Source organism: Limulus polyphemus, unplaced genomic scaffold (genome assembly GCF_000517525.1).
Source record: "Limulus polyphemus unplaced genomic scaffold, Limulus_polyphemus-2.1.2 Scaffold704, whole genome shotgun sequence".
NCBI lineage: Eukaryota > Metazoa > Arthropoda > Merostomata > Xiphosura > Limulidae > Limulus > Limulus polyphemus.
In genome coordinates this window covers 358,114-374,737 of record NW_013666314.1, presented here as the reverse complement: position 1 = coordinate 374,737, position 16,624 = coordinate 358,114, and the positions used below count along the sequence as shown (strand labels likewise).

The following is a 16,624-nucleotide window of genomic DNA, read 5'->3' as shown; positions in this document are numbered from 1 at the left end:
ATGAAGCTATGTTATGATAATAGATCTACTGAAGTCAGCTTTGTACCAGGAGACAAGGTGTGGTTGTATAATCCCAAGAATACCAAAGGGAAGTCTTCCTAAGTTGTCTTCTCCATGGGAAAGCCCATATGACATAGTGGATTGTCTCTCAGACGTGACTTTTTGAATAAAATGTGGTCGGTGAGGTAAGCCAAAGGTGGTGCATGCCAACAGGCTTTGGCATTATCAAGGTCCAGGTCATTTCAGTTGGAACAAAGTGAACAATGGATCAAATGACGCTGCTGAAGACGTGTCACCTGAAAAGTCACTGTTGAAGAAGAAACTACCCGGTTTTGAGAAGGAAAACAGTGAAGCTGTTAATGAAGTTACTACCACTGATGTGACTGCTATCAATAATGGGATATTTCCTGATGGAGCATATGAACACCACGTGAAGCAGAAGCCAACGAGACTGAGACCAGTACGGAAGAAGATACATCCCGTAAAATTAAGAGACTTTGTTGAATTTTAATTTTGTGTTTGTAAATCCTATACATTTAATGAAGTTATTGTTAATTATCTATTGGTTTAATTTAAGTGGCTATTGTTCGGGATGAACAATACTTAGGAAGGGGCAGTGTTATGACAGCGGAAGTCATGTGATGCTGGGAGCATGCTCGCCGGAGTTTCTATAAGGATCATGAATTATCGAGGAACTCTGCGAATGTCCGAGTGTTTGCCAGGCATCCTCTTTTTTAGTATATAAGCCTGGCGAGAAAAACCAGCGCAAGAAAAGAGAAGAGATAGATAGATAATTGAGTCAAGCAAACAGTAGGAACTGTAGGTAAAGTGTGTGAATCGCTGTGATTTATAGCGTGTGTTATAAAGGTTGTTAAGTTTAAGGTGACTGTGGAAATTCTGTGTATTACAAAGTTGTATCGAGAAAGAATAAACTAGTTTTAATTAATAAAGGACTTGTATCGCTGAAGTTCTTCTGAAAGAATTTATACCAGAAATTAACAAACAACCAGAGACGTAACAAAATCAATGTTGTTAATTTCAATAAATAAAGGAATTCCGAGTAAACACAATATGAAACTACTTCAATAACAATAAAGAGCAACAAACAGCAATAATCTGTTCTAACTATATCTCGTGAACTAACTCATTTAAGATCATGGCAGGGTTTTTATTTAGTGGTTAGACCATGTGGTTACATCTCATGTGACTAGCTAACTTACGTAATCTTTCACCACATTTATATCTGAACATCAACACTATGGGAAGCCTGTGTCAGTTTCATAATACATACTCAAATTGAACATGCTCTAGCTAGAATGTGAGTTAGCATTTTAACATGATTAAAAATTCATAATTGAACTACATGATAGAAGGAATAATAAATGAATGATAAACAAAAACTACAACAAAAGCAGAATTTGCTATCTTGCAATGCTTTTGTCACATGGCTAGCACTAGTAGCAGTGCTTACCATGGCCATTTTTATGTCCACAAATTTGGGGCAGAAAATTTATTAGTAAACCTAAAGCTTGATTCAAATATGATGCAAACAAATACTTAAGAGCTAAAGAAAGTATATATTGAAATAGTTAATGATTTTCTTTATAAAAAGTATATCAAGGTATGATAATTTCAATTTCTAAATCCACTGTTTTTTGGTTTTTTTTTCTAGAAGAAAGAAACTTGCCAATTCCTTTAGTCAGACTAAATACTTTTAAATACTAACTGATATACATTTGATTAAGTTATCGTATACATATGTTTTCTTCTCCTCTGGAGTAAATGAAAAGCCAGTTGTAACTTGAGTTCAAAATAAAAACTATATTGTTGTTCAAACATTTTATTTATATCTTTATTTAACTCCTTAGGCTCAGGAACCTAACTTCAATTGATTAGTATGCTAATCAAGTTTTTAATAACATAAAGATAGTATCTGTAGCCTGATACAAGGCGTGGTCATCTGTTTTTGATGATTATGACACTTAAACTCATCACTTCCTTGAATATTTATGGAGAAACTAACAGTTCACACTTCTGGACCATGGAACAACTTTTTTATAAAATATACACTCTTATTTATCAGTTATACTAATTAGCTTGATGTTATGACTTATTTGATTGACTTGATGAATAATCAGTAGTATGTTTACACATCAGCCCATGAACGGTAATTACAATTAATCCAATAATCAACATTAATTTAGAGAATTAAGAGAAATAAAACTTTAAAGCACAGGGGGTGGAATTTGCAGTGGTTTAATGACACATTTGTCACATGTTCAGTGGCAGATTTTATTGATTATAAGACTGGTGATGATAGAGCTTAGTAAATGAAATACTAGATTCAAAGTTTTGAGCTAGATTCTGTGAATGTTTTTTCAAAACATAAATAGCTACTTTTTATTAATGATTTTTTGAAATAATCGCCAAGGCCATAAAGTAATCACTAATAGTAATATAAACTGACAGAATAAACACTGGTTAGTTATAATACTGCAATGTACAATAACGCTACTATTTAGCCTAAACAGGACTGAGGCTACGCCACAGTAGTAGTAGTAGTATTGCTACACTTCAGGCTAGTACTAATAGTAATATACTACCAGTACCAGTAGTCCTAGAACATGGTTGCATTATTTTTACTTTTTAGTTATAAATACTACAACAGTATCAAATATTAACACATTTTATTATGTGTGTGGTAACTAACTTAATAAACAGTACGCAAGTTAAATGTCAACATGGCAAATCTGAATGGTATAAGCTATAACGAATACTGTTTACAGTACATATACTGTATAGCAAACAACTAGTACTAGTAGTAGCAGAGGTGCTACAGCCCCAGGTTAAGCTTGATCAACCAACAGTAACAGTCAATAGTAAAAAATAAATAAAATCGTTTTTATTTTCTTTGACTGTAACGGGATTTGGATCCCAATAAAAATATTGATAATTTGTTTATTTTTTACAGTTTCACAAATTCTGTTTAAAATTTGCGTACTTACACTTCTTTTCGTCTATCATTCTTCTGTGCCAAATCTACGAGTCTACCCATGTGGTTACTTAGTACTTACCAATATAAACGTAGAAAACAAATGGGAGCGATGAAGTGATAAGTTAACAATAAAAAGTTATAATAACGTATAGGAGTAAACTTGAGTGTTTCAAATTGATTCATTAGATAAACACTTTTAAAGTAGCGATTTAATCTAAAAAAAATAAGATTTTTTTTTTTTTTTTTACTTTTCAAATTTGTTCATTTTTCGTTGAACATCGACTAAGTTTTCCAAGATAACAAGTTGTGCTTTAGGCCTATATATCATGGCGAGCGGCTACTATAACAACTATGGATCGAGGTTGTTATTCATTTGGTCTTTACGTTTTTTGTGTTATAAATTGATAATTTTTGTTATTCGCACAGTTCAGTTTTATTTCAATCACTGAACTGTTTCAAGAACTAATTTATCTGGATAATTCCTTGTTAATGCACAGGAAAAGATTTATTGAGCTCGTCTAGGCTAAGTACTGAAGTAGTAAGTAGTAATAATATAGTAATATAGATTGTTAAGCCTATCTGAACACGCTTTACATTACCATTAGGCTTAATATGTGAAGTGTATGTGTTTGGGTTATTGGTGGAAGTAACTAATTGAAGTAACTTCTATATTATGTTTGTTATTACCATATTAGTGGTCAATCGAGAAAAATTTTCCATTAAGTAAATGGCCAAATATGACAGAAACGAGTCTTAAGTATGTACAGTTCATGAAATTATGCTTATTCAGTAAACTGAAATTTAAAAGTAAAGAGTTGAAGAATTAGAATGTATAACTATAACAGTATAAAGGATATTGTCAGATTATGTTTTATTATATTTCTGGTATAGTGATTTTGATATTCATTAGTGATGATATGCTGTTATTGGCTATTATGTAAAATAGAATAACGTCCCTCAAAGTCAAAGGTTTGGGTAATGATGGTTATGTTAACATCTGAGGGATATTTGGTAAGATTAGAATCTAGTTGATAAAGAACTGAAAGCTGATGAGTTCAAGAGAATAAATTCTTAATTCTGATGAAAGTGATCATAACATTTTGCAAAGAATTAGGGATAGAAGTAATGATGGCTTTTAAGTTTCTTAACTTTTTAAAATAGTCCGAATGTGAAAAAGATTGCATACCATTGAGAAATTGCAGTGTTTTGTTTTATATTTTAAAGAAAGGATCATGCTACAAAAAAATTACAGGTCTCTTAGACAGAGTTCTATGATTGGAAAGATATTGGAATTTACACGTATTAATAGAGATAATTTAAGAATGCAGCTCTGGTTTCAGGAGTGAGTGTAACTATTTTTTTCTAATTTGTAATAGTGTCTACTTTTGATTAAGTTATTTATTTCACAAGTGATTGACTAATGAAATAAGTTGTGGCATTAGTTACATTATTCAAAACAAAGTATATTATTGTCTTCATATTAGTAAAGGATGTTTTCAAATAATTTTCAAATTCATTAAAGACGAGCAATGCTGTTTGTCAGGAAATTGTCATGCAGCCATGGTGGGGACATTAATACAAGAATGTAACAAAAAAGCAAAATCTAGAATGTCATCTAGCTTTTCAAAGTCATTACTTAATCACAAAATCAAAACCAATGAAAGTAACACAAATCTGAATTCATTCTCCCCTAGCATCTATGTACTTAATCAATAAAGTTTTTAAAAAGTTTAACAGTACAAATCGTATCATTAAAGAAACCATTCCACAAACTATAACTGTCAACAAAGGACCATGTGTTCTACAAAGCTGTCCTTGCTCATCCACCCTTGAGAAAAGTTAAAATTTAACCCAATCAGGGATTCCCCTTTGAAATCCTTGCATACTTCTGGCCTTCACTGCTCCCAATGGTAAATCATTCCATAAGCCAATTATTCTGTTAGAAAAGTACTGTCTTAAATGGAACCTAACCTGTCTGTATCCAAATCTTTAACTTGTGTTTTCAATATTTTTTCACAGGTAGAGACCAAAATTGTACACAGTATTCTAAGTGTTGACTAGCTAGTGATTTGTATAGATATATAATTACCTCTTTTGACTTGTAATTAATATGTCTTTAAAAACACCTTAAAATTTGAACAAGATTTTTCCATAATCCTTCAGGTTTTTTTGTCCTTTCCTTGTATAAATTTGCACATAAAAAAAAAAAGCTAAGTATAAAGATATGAAAGAAATGTTCCCTACAAAATTTAAATATGAAGTTCTACTGACTTGTAAAAACTGTAATTGTCTGCAGATATAAAATACATTAAGACTAGACAATAACAAAGCACATAAGTGGTATCCAGATTCATAGTAGTATCTGATTTTTGCAATTTAATATTAAGCAGCTGATGATGCATCACTTGTAAACAACAAAATTTGTGGAAAGAGTAACCAAATTGACTGTTGTTGAAAACTCAGACTAAGTGATTAAAAGACTTGGAAATCAGTAAAAAAGCTTTAGTTGGAATGGTAAAAGGAAAAAAGGTGACTGTGGAAGTTAGACCTTTCAAAAGTACTCGGTTTATAGGGTTTTTATCATCTTGTATCAAGACTTCTTAAATCTACGTATTTTTTCTGACATCATGAATGTGGAAGTTAGAAATTATGAAGTATGCATAGTTCTCTATGAACATGTTTAAAATGTATTTTAAGGTGTCAAAACAATGATTCAACTCAACTTGAGCACTGAACCTCTAGACAAATTTTCAGAAGATTCAATTTCTAGAGTAACATTACTAGAAACAGAATACTGTTTTACTGACTTATCTCCTTTGAGTGACTTTTCTACTGCTATGAGAAGTTCTTTTCTTTAGTCACTTTATTGAATTGGTTCCTTTTTATATAAAATAAGTGATCCAAATTATGATAATCCTTATGCTCTCAACAATTATAGACAAGTTATGAGATGTTTGTTGAACTTGCCAATTGATCAAGGTCATCCTCAGTACAGTTGGGATGAACAGTGATTAAACTTATTAATGTAACAAAAATGATAGGCAAGATGTGAAAAGAAAAAGGCATGAGAGAGAAACATTGCTTTACAAACCTTAAGAGTTAATAAAAAAAATTAGATATTTTACATATGAAAGCACATTACAATTATCAGTAAATGTGCCAAATTTTGTTAACATTCGCTTACTAATTGAAAAGTTATAGCATGAAAACTATAACAAGCACAAAATGGTTACGAAGTCGGTCCAAGGGACTGAGCCCAGGTTAAAAGAATTATGAGGCAGATGGTTGATTGTGTTGTTAGAAGACATTTAGGAAAACATTTGCAATGTTGGTATTTAATTAATGTAACTGTAAATAGTAAAGGAGTATGTCATGTACCTGAGTTTTGGAATTTAGTTAGAATGTACTTCTTGTCAGAGTGAATCATTATTGTTGTGGGGAGAAAAAGTAATTAGTGAGATTGTTGATAAAAACTCTTAAGTGTTCTATTTAATGTTTAATGATGTGGAAAAGAGCAGTCATCAGTTCTGTTCACAAGAAATTTGAATTAAAGAACAAGAAGGTTATAATAGCCTTGTACAAGACTTGGTGAGGTCTCATTTGGAGCACTATATTCAGTTTTGTTCCCATTACAATAGGTAGGATATCAAGATGTTAGAAACACCAAAAACACGCTAGTATACACTGATACCTAGTTTAAGCCATTTTAGCTATGAGGAGAAGCTTGTAGTTTTGAATTTCTTCCCCCTGGATTGCAGAATAATTAAACTATTGGTGGAACATAATTTTGACATTTAGAATTGTCACGGTATTGGACAGTTTTTGTATGAGTTGTCTGGATGGTAGAATGGAAAGATTGGATATACACACTTGGACATTAAGCTCAACCTTTGGAAGCCTAGATGCAAGTTTGTTCTTCAACAGAATTTATTTCTCTATTAGAATTATAAACTTGTGTAATGATTGTTCAAATTATTGTTCATTACACTGGACATATTTTTTTGCTTTTTTTTGCTAAAGTAGTATTGTTGTTTGCTATTAAGCACAAAGCTACACAAAGGGGCTATCTGTGCTCTGCCCACCATTGGTATCAAAACCCGGTGTATAGCGGTATAAGTCTGCAGGCATACCGCTGTACCACTGGGGGGCATTTGCTAAAGTTAATGTCTGCTATCCCAACAATTTATTTGTGTCTTGGCATCTTTGCTTTCTTGATGATCTTTGCTGCTGTTGGTTGATATATAGATAAATGTATACAATATATTATTCCTGAAGCCTGCTGTTTATCAGTTTTATTTTTCATGTAATGACTTCTTAGGTATAAACTTTTCAAGGTCATTTACATTCCAATGTTGGCATCTGAATTTCATTTATTCTGCTTTCATTTAATCTAGCACTTATTCTGGCTCTTTGTTTTCTAGTCAACTTTTAATTTATGCACAATACTATTGTGTGTTATACTTAACCACTAAGAGGGAATTCTTAGAACTCAATTTTAACTCTGGACTTCCAGTTTACAAAGGTATTACTCAGAATAAAGTCCAAGCTTAGTTACTTCCCTTCTGAGGAAGGCTAAGCATCATTTAAAATCATTCTGCATTTATAAACTTGCATAAAACAGGACTTGTTTTTTTGCTTTGGTGTGGAATTCATATATCCTGATACCTGTGACAACAAGTTTTACCATTACACTTTTCCCAATGATAAAGGTTTTTGTTTTTCACATCATTTGTCTATTACTAGAAAAAAAAACTAATTATATTTCTAAAAAGCCAAAAGTTCCTGAAAGTTTTGAACTATGGAAGTCTAGCACATGGACACGTTTATAAATGTACACCTCTAAACCTCAAGCCAAAATTATATATATACCAGTATACCTATTATTCAATCCATTGCCTTACCATGTCAGATTCATTTGAAAAGCTGTTTGTAATGAATTTGGGTATATACAAATGATTATTTCAGTTTATCTTATAATCATATATTTAATAAGAGTCTGCACTACATATAACGAGTTGCTCATTATTCACAAAAAATTGTATAAGTGGGCCAAGATTTTAAGGAACAAATAAAAAGGCAAAAGGTTAATTTACAAATTCTCAGTCATACGCACACACACATCACATCAAGAAACATATTGAAATTAATGTAAGAATATTATCACATTGGTTTTTGTCTAGAATAGGATCTCGGTAAAGTTAGACTGCCTGCTTTAGGAAGAATAAAAATAACAAAATACTTAAGCCATTATCTGTCTGTTTATCCATACATTCTTATATATAAGGTATTTTAGTTTGTGTTAGCATTAATGTAAACTATGATTTTTTTTAATGTTTTTTGTGTAAGGTTTTCTATATGCTGCGCTATAAAATTCTCATGATGAAATGCTTAAAAAAACCTACAAGAATAACTGTATGTGAAGAGGTTACATGCAAGGTAGGCTATACGTGATTCCAAACAAAATTGAGTTACCAGTGGTGGTATTGTAGTGATTAAACTCACTGTTACATAACAGAAAAACCATTGAAGTTATATTCTACTTTGGTGTGGGATGGGGGGAGGGGGGAGGCAAGTATTCATTTTAGGAGAAATTGTAAATATTTCTGGCACTTGTCACTTGGACAAGAATTTTTTCAAAAATTCACACCCATATAGTGTATAGGAAGCAATCAATTCTGTAATTATTACACATTTAAACTTTCGTGATTAAGTTTCCCCCAGTACAGCTGAAAATAGTAATTCTGAGATGATACTTTACCTCTTCACGCAGAATTGCTATATTTTTTGCATGTCTGCCTCGGAGATATGCGTGCCACTAGTCTTGAGCTAACTCCCATCTAAATTCACGTGTTCAACGTGAACTGTGCTGGTGCATGATGACTTCATCATGCAACAATAGCCCTCCACCAACAGGAGGGTCATTTAACTTCCATGTGCAGTAACTCTCCCTAAGCTCTTGAACACAAGATAACTTCATTCTTTTCTTCAGTACTCTCTAGAATGGACATGTTTTAGACTTTTTTATTCAATTATGTGAGATTTTGCAGTAGCTTATGAAAAACTTCTTTCTAGTTTCACTGGTTTCTTTTATTGTTATTTTTTATACTTACCCATTATAACTTCTCAAGTGATGGTCTGCTTTGTCCTATGATAGCAATGATATTTGTAACATAAGACCTGAATCTTTGTGGCTTTGGCACCTCATTTTCTGTGGTGGATGCAATAGCCATTGTTCCATCTGCTGTAGGTTTCTTCATGCATACTGGGCCTCCTTCTTCACAATTTCAACATCATAGTTTACTCTAGGCTTGACTTTCTGTGTGGATAAATATCCTCACTCTGTTTTTCTCTTCTTTAACATGATTTCACAATTATGCTCTTTTCTTTCTCTTTTTCACTTGATTTTTGGGTCCATGCTCTCCATCCTCTCCACTTTATTCTAATACTTCCTTCTTCACTGACCCTCTTGTCCTACTCCAATGTCCGACTGGGAATTTTCTGCACTTTTCACCCTCTTCCATGTGCTCCATTTGAGCCATAGACTTCATGTTTATTGTTTAATCTTTTTTCTCCTTTGTGCCTGTTGTTGTAGTCATTCAGATGTCTTACCATACTTCCTTCTTTACTAGACCTTTCTTCCTAATACTTCAGCTACTGGGTGGGTGGTTGTTCTTTCATGTTTTTTTGCATTAAATTCCTAAACTGTCTCACTTTCTTAAATCTCATTCCCATTGATCCTTGGGGGAGACCATTCAGGCTGTCATGTTGCTGTTTTCATACGTGTCCATTTCCTTTTATTTTCATCTGGCTGTTTCATATCCTGCAGGGTTTTGATTCACTCCAGTTGCTGTTCTTCACTATACCTACATACCATCTTTGAGAAGAGTAAGTATGTTTTCCTTTTCAGGGCCTTTTTCCCTTTTCTTGGATCCTTCTGGGTTGCTGGTGTTGCCTTCCAGGGTATGTTTAATTTCAAACATCTCCATCAGGCCAGGGGTTATGGAATGCACTCAACCCATCTTCCTTAGCTCTACCAGTACCCACTGTGAGATGGGGTGTTCAGCAAGGCTACTGAAGGTATCCTCATGGTTTACAATTTTACTCACTTGGCCAGTCCAGACCATACCATTTTAATGGGCTATCATGGAATAAGTCGGCACCAGGGAAGTGACTCTCCACTTCTTTAGCTTGCACTTGCTTGCTTTTAAAAATAGGTTTTGTGATCACCCATTGCACTGTTTCCAGCAAAAGACCTTTGTTAATGGAAATCCAGGCACATCTCCAGGTCTCCCCAATGTGAATTCTTCACCCTCTTCTTTGAGTGGAGCACTGAAGAACCTTGCCTCTTACCACTTCCTAGCTGTTTGAGTGATGACCTTGGAGAATTGTTGGATTTAGCTCAGTATGGTGAGAAGTAGGGCAGTGGTGACACTGTCAGTGTAGTATGTAGTATTGGCACCTGATGATGACAGAACCTTGTCGAAACGTTGTACATTTGCTGTTATGTTAAACTTATATTAAAGTTTTTCTTCATTGCCCATTCAAGCCGTCTCCAACCATTAGTGGTATGGGTCACTTCTCACACAGCTAATGTGCCTTCCTTTTGCAGCCAGAGCTTGTTCAGTAGAGTCGAGATGAGCACATACTGTATGGTTTGATTGCACCCTAGCCACACTACATGTTTTGGCTCACTAGTCACTTGTGTGCAGGTGCTTGATCATGTTTGTATTCTGTCCATCTGTGCAACACTTTGGGCTCTTCCACCCCTTCCAACTTGGGCAAATAGTATACCATGCTTAACACAAGATGTGATCTCCCATGGGCTTGCCCCAATTATCTCCAGCTGTCAAGTGGCACATTCTATTGGCTCTTTCCTTGGGCACTTTCTGAAAGGATCTTATCTAGGTTTAAGTTTTGTACCAGTTCCTCCATCACTTCAATCTGGGATTCTAGCAATTCTCTGTGTGGAGGCAGTGTATCATCTTGAAAGTTAACATTTTCCTATACTGAAAATGTATTTCTGATAGATTCTCACCTCCACATATTCCTATCTGAGCTTCCCACTTCTGGTGCACCTTTTTTTTTTTTTTTGTCTTGGTCTAAGAATGAAGTTATCTCTAGTGCAAGTGCATGAGGGGAGTTAATGTGTGTGTGGAGGTTGTGTTGCTCTCCTGTTTGTGAAAAGATGATGTCATCATGCATCAGCGCAGTTCCAATAAAATACGTGAGATTAGGTGGGAGTTAGCTCAAGGCAAATGTGCAAGGAACATAGCAATTTTGCATGTAGAGGTGAGCATCTATCGGAAATATTTTCATTATAGGAAAATGATAACTTTTCTACTAGCTGCAGTGGAGCTAAGGGTTGTTAGTTGGTCTGACAAATGGAATTGAGACACTAATTTAAAATTTTTCAAAACATATTCAGATATATAAGTAAACTAGTATTTCTTGTACATGAAATTTGAAATTGTTGTATTTTTCTACCATACATATAAATACCTTAGATTCTAAACCTGACTTCAGGATTATCTGCATAGTTTTGTAATTCATCATCTTTAAAATTTTAAGCAAAAGTTACAAATAAAGTAGTTTACACAAATGTGGTATAGAAAATTGAATGCTGTTAACTATTTGAATTTGCTGCAATATTTTTCAAAATTGTTAATTGTGCTGAAGTTGCCATATTTTTCAAAATCATTATGAAGAATGTAGTTCTAAAATTAGACCAAATTTGATATCTTTGTTGCTATTCTCTTTTATTTGGTATGAGATTTGTTGAAATAAAAAGCTTATTATTATTCTTATCTATGGAGTAAAGGTTGTTTTCTCTAACTTGATTTGCTGTGTTACTGGAAACTTGTAATTTGGATATGATGGTAATCGATGGTGCTTGTGTTTGAAGAAATCATAATAAAGGTTGAGAACAGAGATGAATACAATTCCATGTCTATTTGTACATAAACAACAAATACAAATTGTTTATGATTGTATTATTGGATTAGCTGTTTAAATTTTATTAAATCTCTGTGGTTTCTTTGTTTGGAGTAATTCATAAAAAATATGTTTGTCACATTAAGGTAGTTTAAAAAGGAGTGTATTTATCAAATCTTTTTGTAATAAAAAAATGCATGAATTTGCATAATGTATTGTAGATATTGAAAAGTAGCAATATTCTTTTTTTTTTTCCTACAGAGGACCATCTCGACCCCTTCCGACAGAACCACCATACACAGTTTTTCTTGGAAATCTCCCACAAGGCATAGTACAGGGCGATATTGATGAAATCTTTAGTGGGTTAAAAGTAAGTAAATGTATATGGAATGGAATGTTTTTGTCAATTCTGGATTCCCAGTTTCTATTAACTCTACCAACATGGGTCTTCTTATGGTCACGGGTCAAAGGCCATGTCATCATGTTTGTAGGCTCACATCCAAAATGTTATTAAACTACTTTTTTATGAATATATATCATTAAGTTAGGTATCATATTGTAGATTATAATTCAAGTTTAGTATTATACATTAGTTAATTTCTTAACTTAATTGTAAATATAAAAAAAAAAATCCTAAATATTGATTATTGCGTGTCACATGGTATGTTGAATGCAGCATTGGTTCATATTTGCTGTTTGTGATGCCAAATACAAGGACTAGTTTCTTACGAATTATATATTCAAATTACTGATATTGACAACTAGAATATAAGATAAGAACCTCCTATCTCTTATGTTTTCTGAGCTATTAATATATTTATTGAATCAACCAAGGTGGCCCTGCCCACCTCTTCCATTTTTGAATATACTTGCTTACGTACACCAATGATGTGTGTATAACCAATCGAAAGCTCAGAATGTCCCCCTAGTGATTTTCTCAGCCTCTGCAAAATAGTTGCACTGGAAACACTTATTATGCTAGATTTCAATCAGTAAGGTAAGACATTAATGAGTTAAAAAAATCATATTTTTTAGACCCAAATACAGCTTAGATACTAAGCTTGATAAATTATAGTGTAATTCTGTGGTATTGATATAGTAATTTGATTTTTTGTGTTATTTCAAAATGCATATAATGCATACAAGTATTTTGTTTTACATCCTCCACATGGGAAATTTGATAAGACCTAGCAACTTACAGCAAGCAGCTAATGAATGAAAAGTTCGTAACTAGAAGAGATAATTGTTTTCTATACTTCTTTATTTACTGTTCTATGTTTTAAAAATAACTGAAATTTAAGAATTCATTTTTAAATAATAATAAAAATAATGTATATACATATATATAATGTATTATAACTGAAATGTGTCTGTATTTTGCAAAATACTGGTCCACTAGGACTTAGCCAAGACAGGTCACTTTGTAAAGACCAGTTTTATATTTTTGGATATGGTAACGTGAGTGCACGTGTACCATATCATTGCAACTTCTGTAATGTTAGTCGGACATGACTGAAAGGTCAATAAAGTAAAAATAATAAATAAATGAATATATATATATATATATATAGATGTGTAATGTCATGAGATTTAAGCTTTTTAGACTAAATATTTGTGTTTTTGTGTTATAATTTGTATTCATTGTAGAATGATAAAAACCTTAATTTATATCTACTTCCTAATTTTTTTATGGTGGTTACGAGGTCGGTCAAGTTGACCGAACCCGTACAGAGATACAATAGAGAAAATAATACATAAAATATAGTTTTTTCTAAAAAAAACTGTTTGATAATTATCTGGAGGTTATAAAGATTTTGCATGAGAAATTTGAAAATGTTCTGATGCATAAAAGTATTTTTAATCTTAAAATCAAAATTACTTTGCATGTTGGATAATCAATATGCAAAAAACAAAATTGCATGAGAAGAACATTACTTGAAAAAAAATCTTAAAACTTAATAATAAAATCTGATATTTTGTGTATGAAATCCTTGTAAAGTTTACGGATAATCTGAAAAATTTCATGAATATATGCTAACTGTATTAAAAGTCATAGCATGAAAACTATAACAAGCACAAAATAGTTACGAGGTCGGTCCCTGGGACAGAGCCCGTAGTGAGAGAGTTAAATATCTAAAATGTCAGTGTGTTAATTTTCATGGCAATGTACTTTTGTGCTCAGGAATGTAAAAAAGAAATTCACTGGTATAAGCAGAAATATAGGCCGACTGTACAGATTTAGTGTCACTATCAACATTGTTGACAGGTACTTAATTGATGCTATTTGTTTCATTTGCAAATTAAGTATATTTAATGAAAGAAATAGTTTATTATTGCTTTTGCACTATTTTGATATAAACTTTTATCATTTTATAACATCATTTTAACAGAGAGAGATAGTGTTTTCTGAGATTTGTAGTAAATATTGAAATACTGTGTAATATGCAAACTTTCATTTAATAACTGATAATTTTTGAGCAGATAGAAGCTTATGCACAAATACCAAAGTTGTTTCATACATACTAGTAATGTATCATGAAGGTGAAGTTGAAGTCTACTAAGTAGCTATTAGGCAGTATTACTGATGGTAGAATTTACTTCAATCATTCTGGCAACTATAAAAGTATGTAACAGAAGCAAACATTTTTTGTAAGAGTAGTCTTAAATTTAGATCTCATTTTTGACAAAATTTAGAATTGCTGTAATCACCTTCCTATTCATTAAGCAGAAATAATAGCCAAGTGAGGTGTTAGGTCAAAAAGCAATAGGAGAATCACTAGTTGATTGAACTTACATATTCACAGTTATGGGAAAAAAAAGTAAATAGTACATCAAAAATTATGACTAAAGTATAAATTTCATTTTATAATTAACTTGTAATTTAATTTATTAATACAGTTTATGGCATTTTCATCATCAGGTCATCATCACAAAACAAACAAACAAATTGGGTTCCTAAACAGCAACTATTGAAGACTTGTGGTACATTTGAGAACCGCACTTCACACCCTGAATTTTCATACTTCTGTTAGTGATTAAAAAAGACAGTGTTACTCATATAAAGGACACTAAAGAATTATTAAACATCATTGAATTTCAATATTAAACAAATATAACTTTTATTTGACAAATTAAGTGTTTGATTTTCTAGTAATTGAAATATGTCTTCCATAATATTCTAAGTATTTTCTGTAGATTCAATGATTTTTTTTTCAGACTCCACCTGCATGACATTGTATCACTGTTGATAGCAAATTTAAAATAAACAATTTAAATTGACCATAATGGAAGCAATATTAAGACTAGGAAGGTAAAGTATGGGAAGAATTTCCATATTTTAAATGCATGATCTTACGTTTCGTAGTAGTGAGGTTTATGTTCCACATTCTTTCTTTTATACTAGAACTGTTAAGGATATCTGAATTAGATAAATGTTTTCAACTAACTTGGTATTTTCCATTATTTTAGTTTCATTTGACATGTTGGAAATGTGACTGCTTAAAGATCTTTTTAAATCATTCATGTAAATAATGTGTAACAAAAGACCTGAAATATCTCTCTACCACTTCCTTGCAATCATATAAATTATCCATATATCATTGTCATGTTCTACATTCCATCATCCAACTAATCTGATATGTAATTTTTTGAAAATTTTCCACAAATTCCGTAAGAAGCTTTATTTTTTTAATTAATTTTTCTAAGTTGCCTTAACAGAGGCTTTCTGATATTCTGTATGTATACAGCTTATAAAAAAGAGAAAAGTAGCTACTGCCAGGTTTGAAGGTTTATTTAACAATATATGTCAGCACCTTTGTCAGGAGAAGTTAAAGCAAAATTATTGTAATTTTATGTCCTTTCCTTCACTCTTTTGATTTAAAATAAATTTTGAGTGGTTTAAAATAAAATTGTTATTTAATAGTTACCTTCACTATTGAAATTCACTTCAAACTTCAATGTGTTTATATTTTCACAGAATTGTGTTATGCTTCACTTCACTTGAAATGTAGTAACACTATATTTATAGATAAATCTTAAAACTTTTGAGCTATTATATTTTGTTAAGCTAAGATAGTTTTTTGTTATTTTCAAGTGATAATTTGTAGCTTGCAATCTGTGCCAGGTAATCAATGCGAAAAGAGTATTGGGTGTAGAAGATGCTCTTTACAAACTGATATGAAATTTTAGTATTGTGTTTATGATTTAATGAAGTATGTTTTTTTAAAAAATGGAAGAAATAAACATTGCTTCTAAGTGTATTTTTCTTCATTTAGATAAGAAACGCATGCATGATCATGGGTGTTTGTATTACCTTGATTGTCATTAGTCTGATTATGTCGTGCTTTATTGGTCAAAAACATCAAAGTAGCTTCAGATTAATATGTAGATTGTTTTGAAAGAGAATACATATCGTTGAATATCTTTATTTTTCTTTCTGTAGGTGCGTAGTATCAGACTTGTTAGAGACAGAGAAACAGACAGATTCAAAGGTAAAAATATTTGGGATACATTATTTCATTATATGAAGAAATTCTGCATAAGCTTATTGTCAGAAACTAATATATATTTGCCAATTGTCAATTACAGGCTTTGACTTGTACTTAATAGTATAAATATACACTGTTGGTGTTGTGGGCTTAGGATTCTTCTACAGTAGGTGTCTGTGACTTGTTGGTGATAAATTCAATGATATATGAA

At 32.0% G+C, this 16,624-nt stretch overlaps 1 protein-coding gene across 1 annotated transcript in view; it reads left to right on the top strand.

The window, feature by feature from the left end:
- The first annotated feature begins 3,234 nt into the window (after positions 1–3,234).
- The window catches only part of LOC106460082 (eukaryotic translation initiation factor 4H-like), a 32,103-nt gene continuing 18,713 nt past the window's right edge, over positions 3,235–16,624 (top strand). Inside the window, exons 1-3 of the mRNA XM_013919764.2 lie at positions 3,235–3,356; positions 12,188–12,296; positions 16,368–16,416. Of these exons, the coding sequence (XP_013775218.1) occupies positions 3,322–3,356; positions 12,188–12,296; positions 16,368–16,416 (193 nt within the window). The 5' untranslated portion in view covers positions 3,235–3,321. The remainder of the gene's footprint in view (positions 3,357–12,187; positions 12,297–16,367; positions 16,417–16,624) is intronic.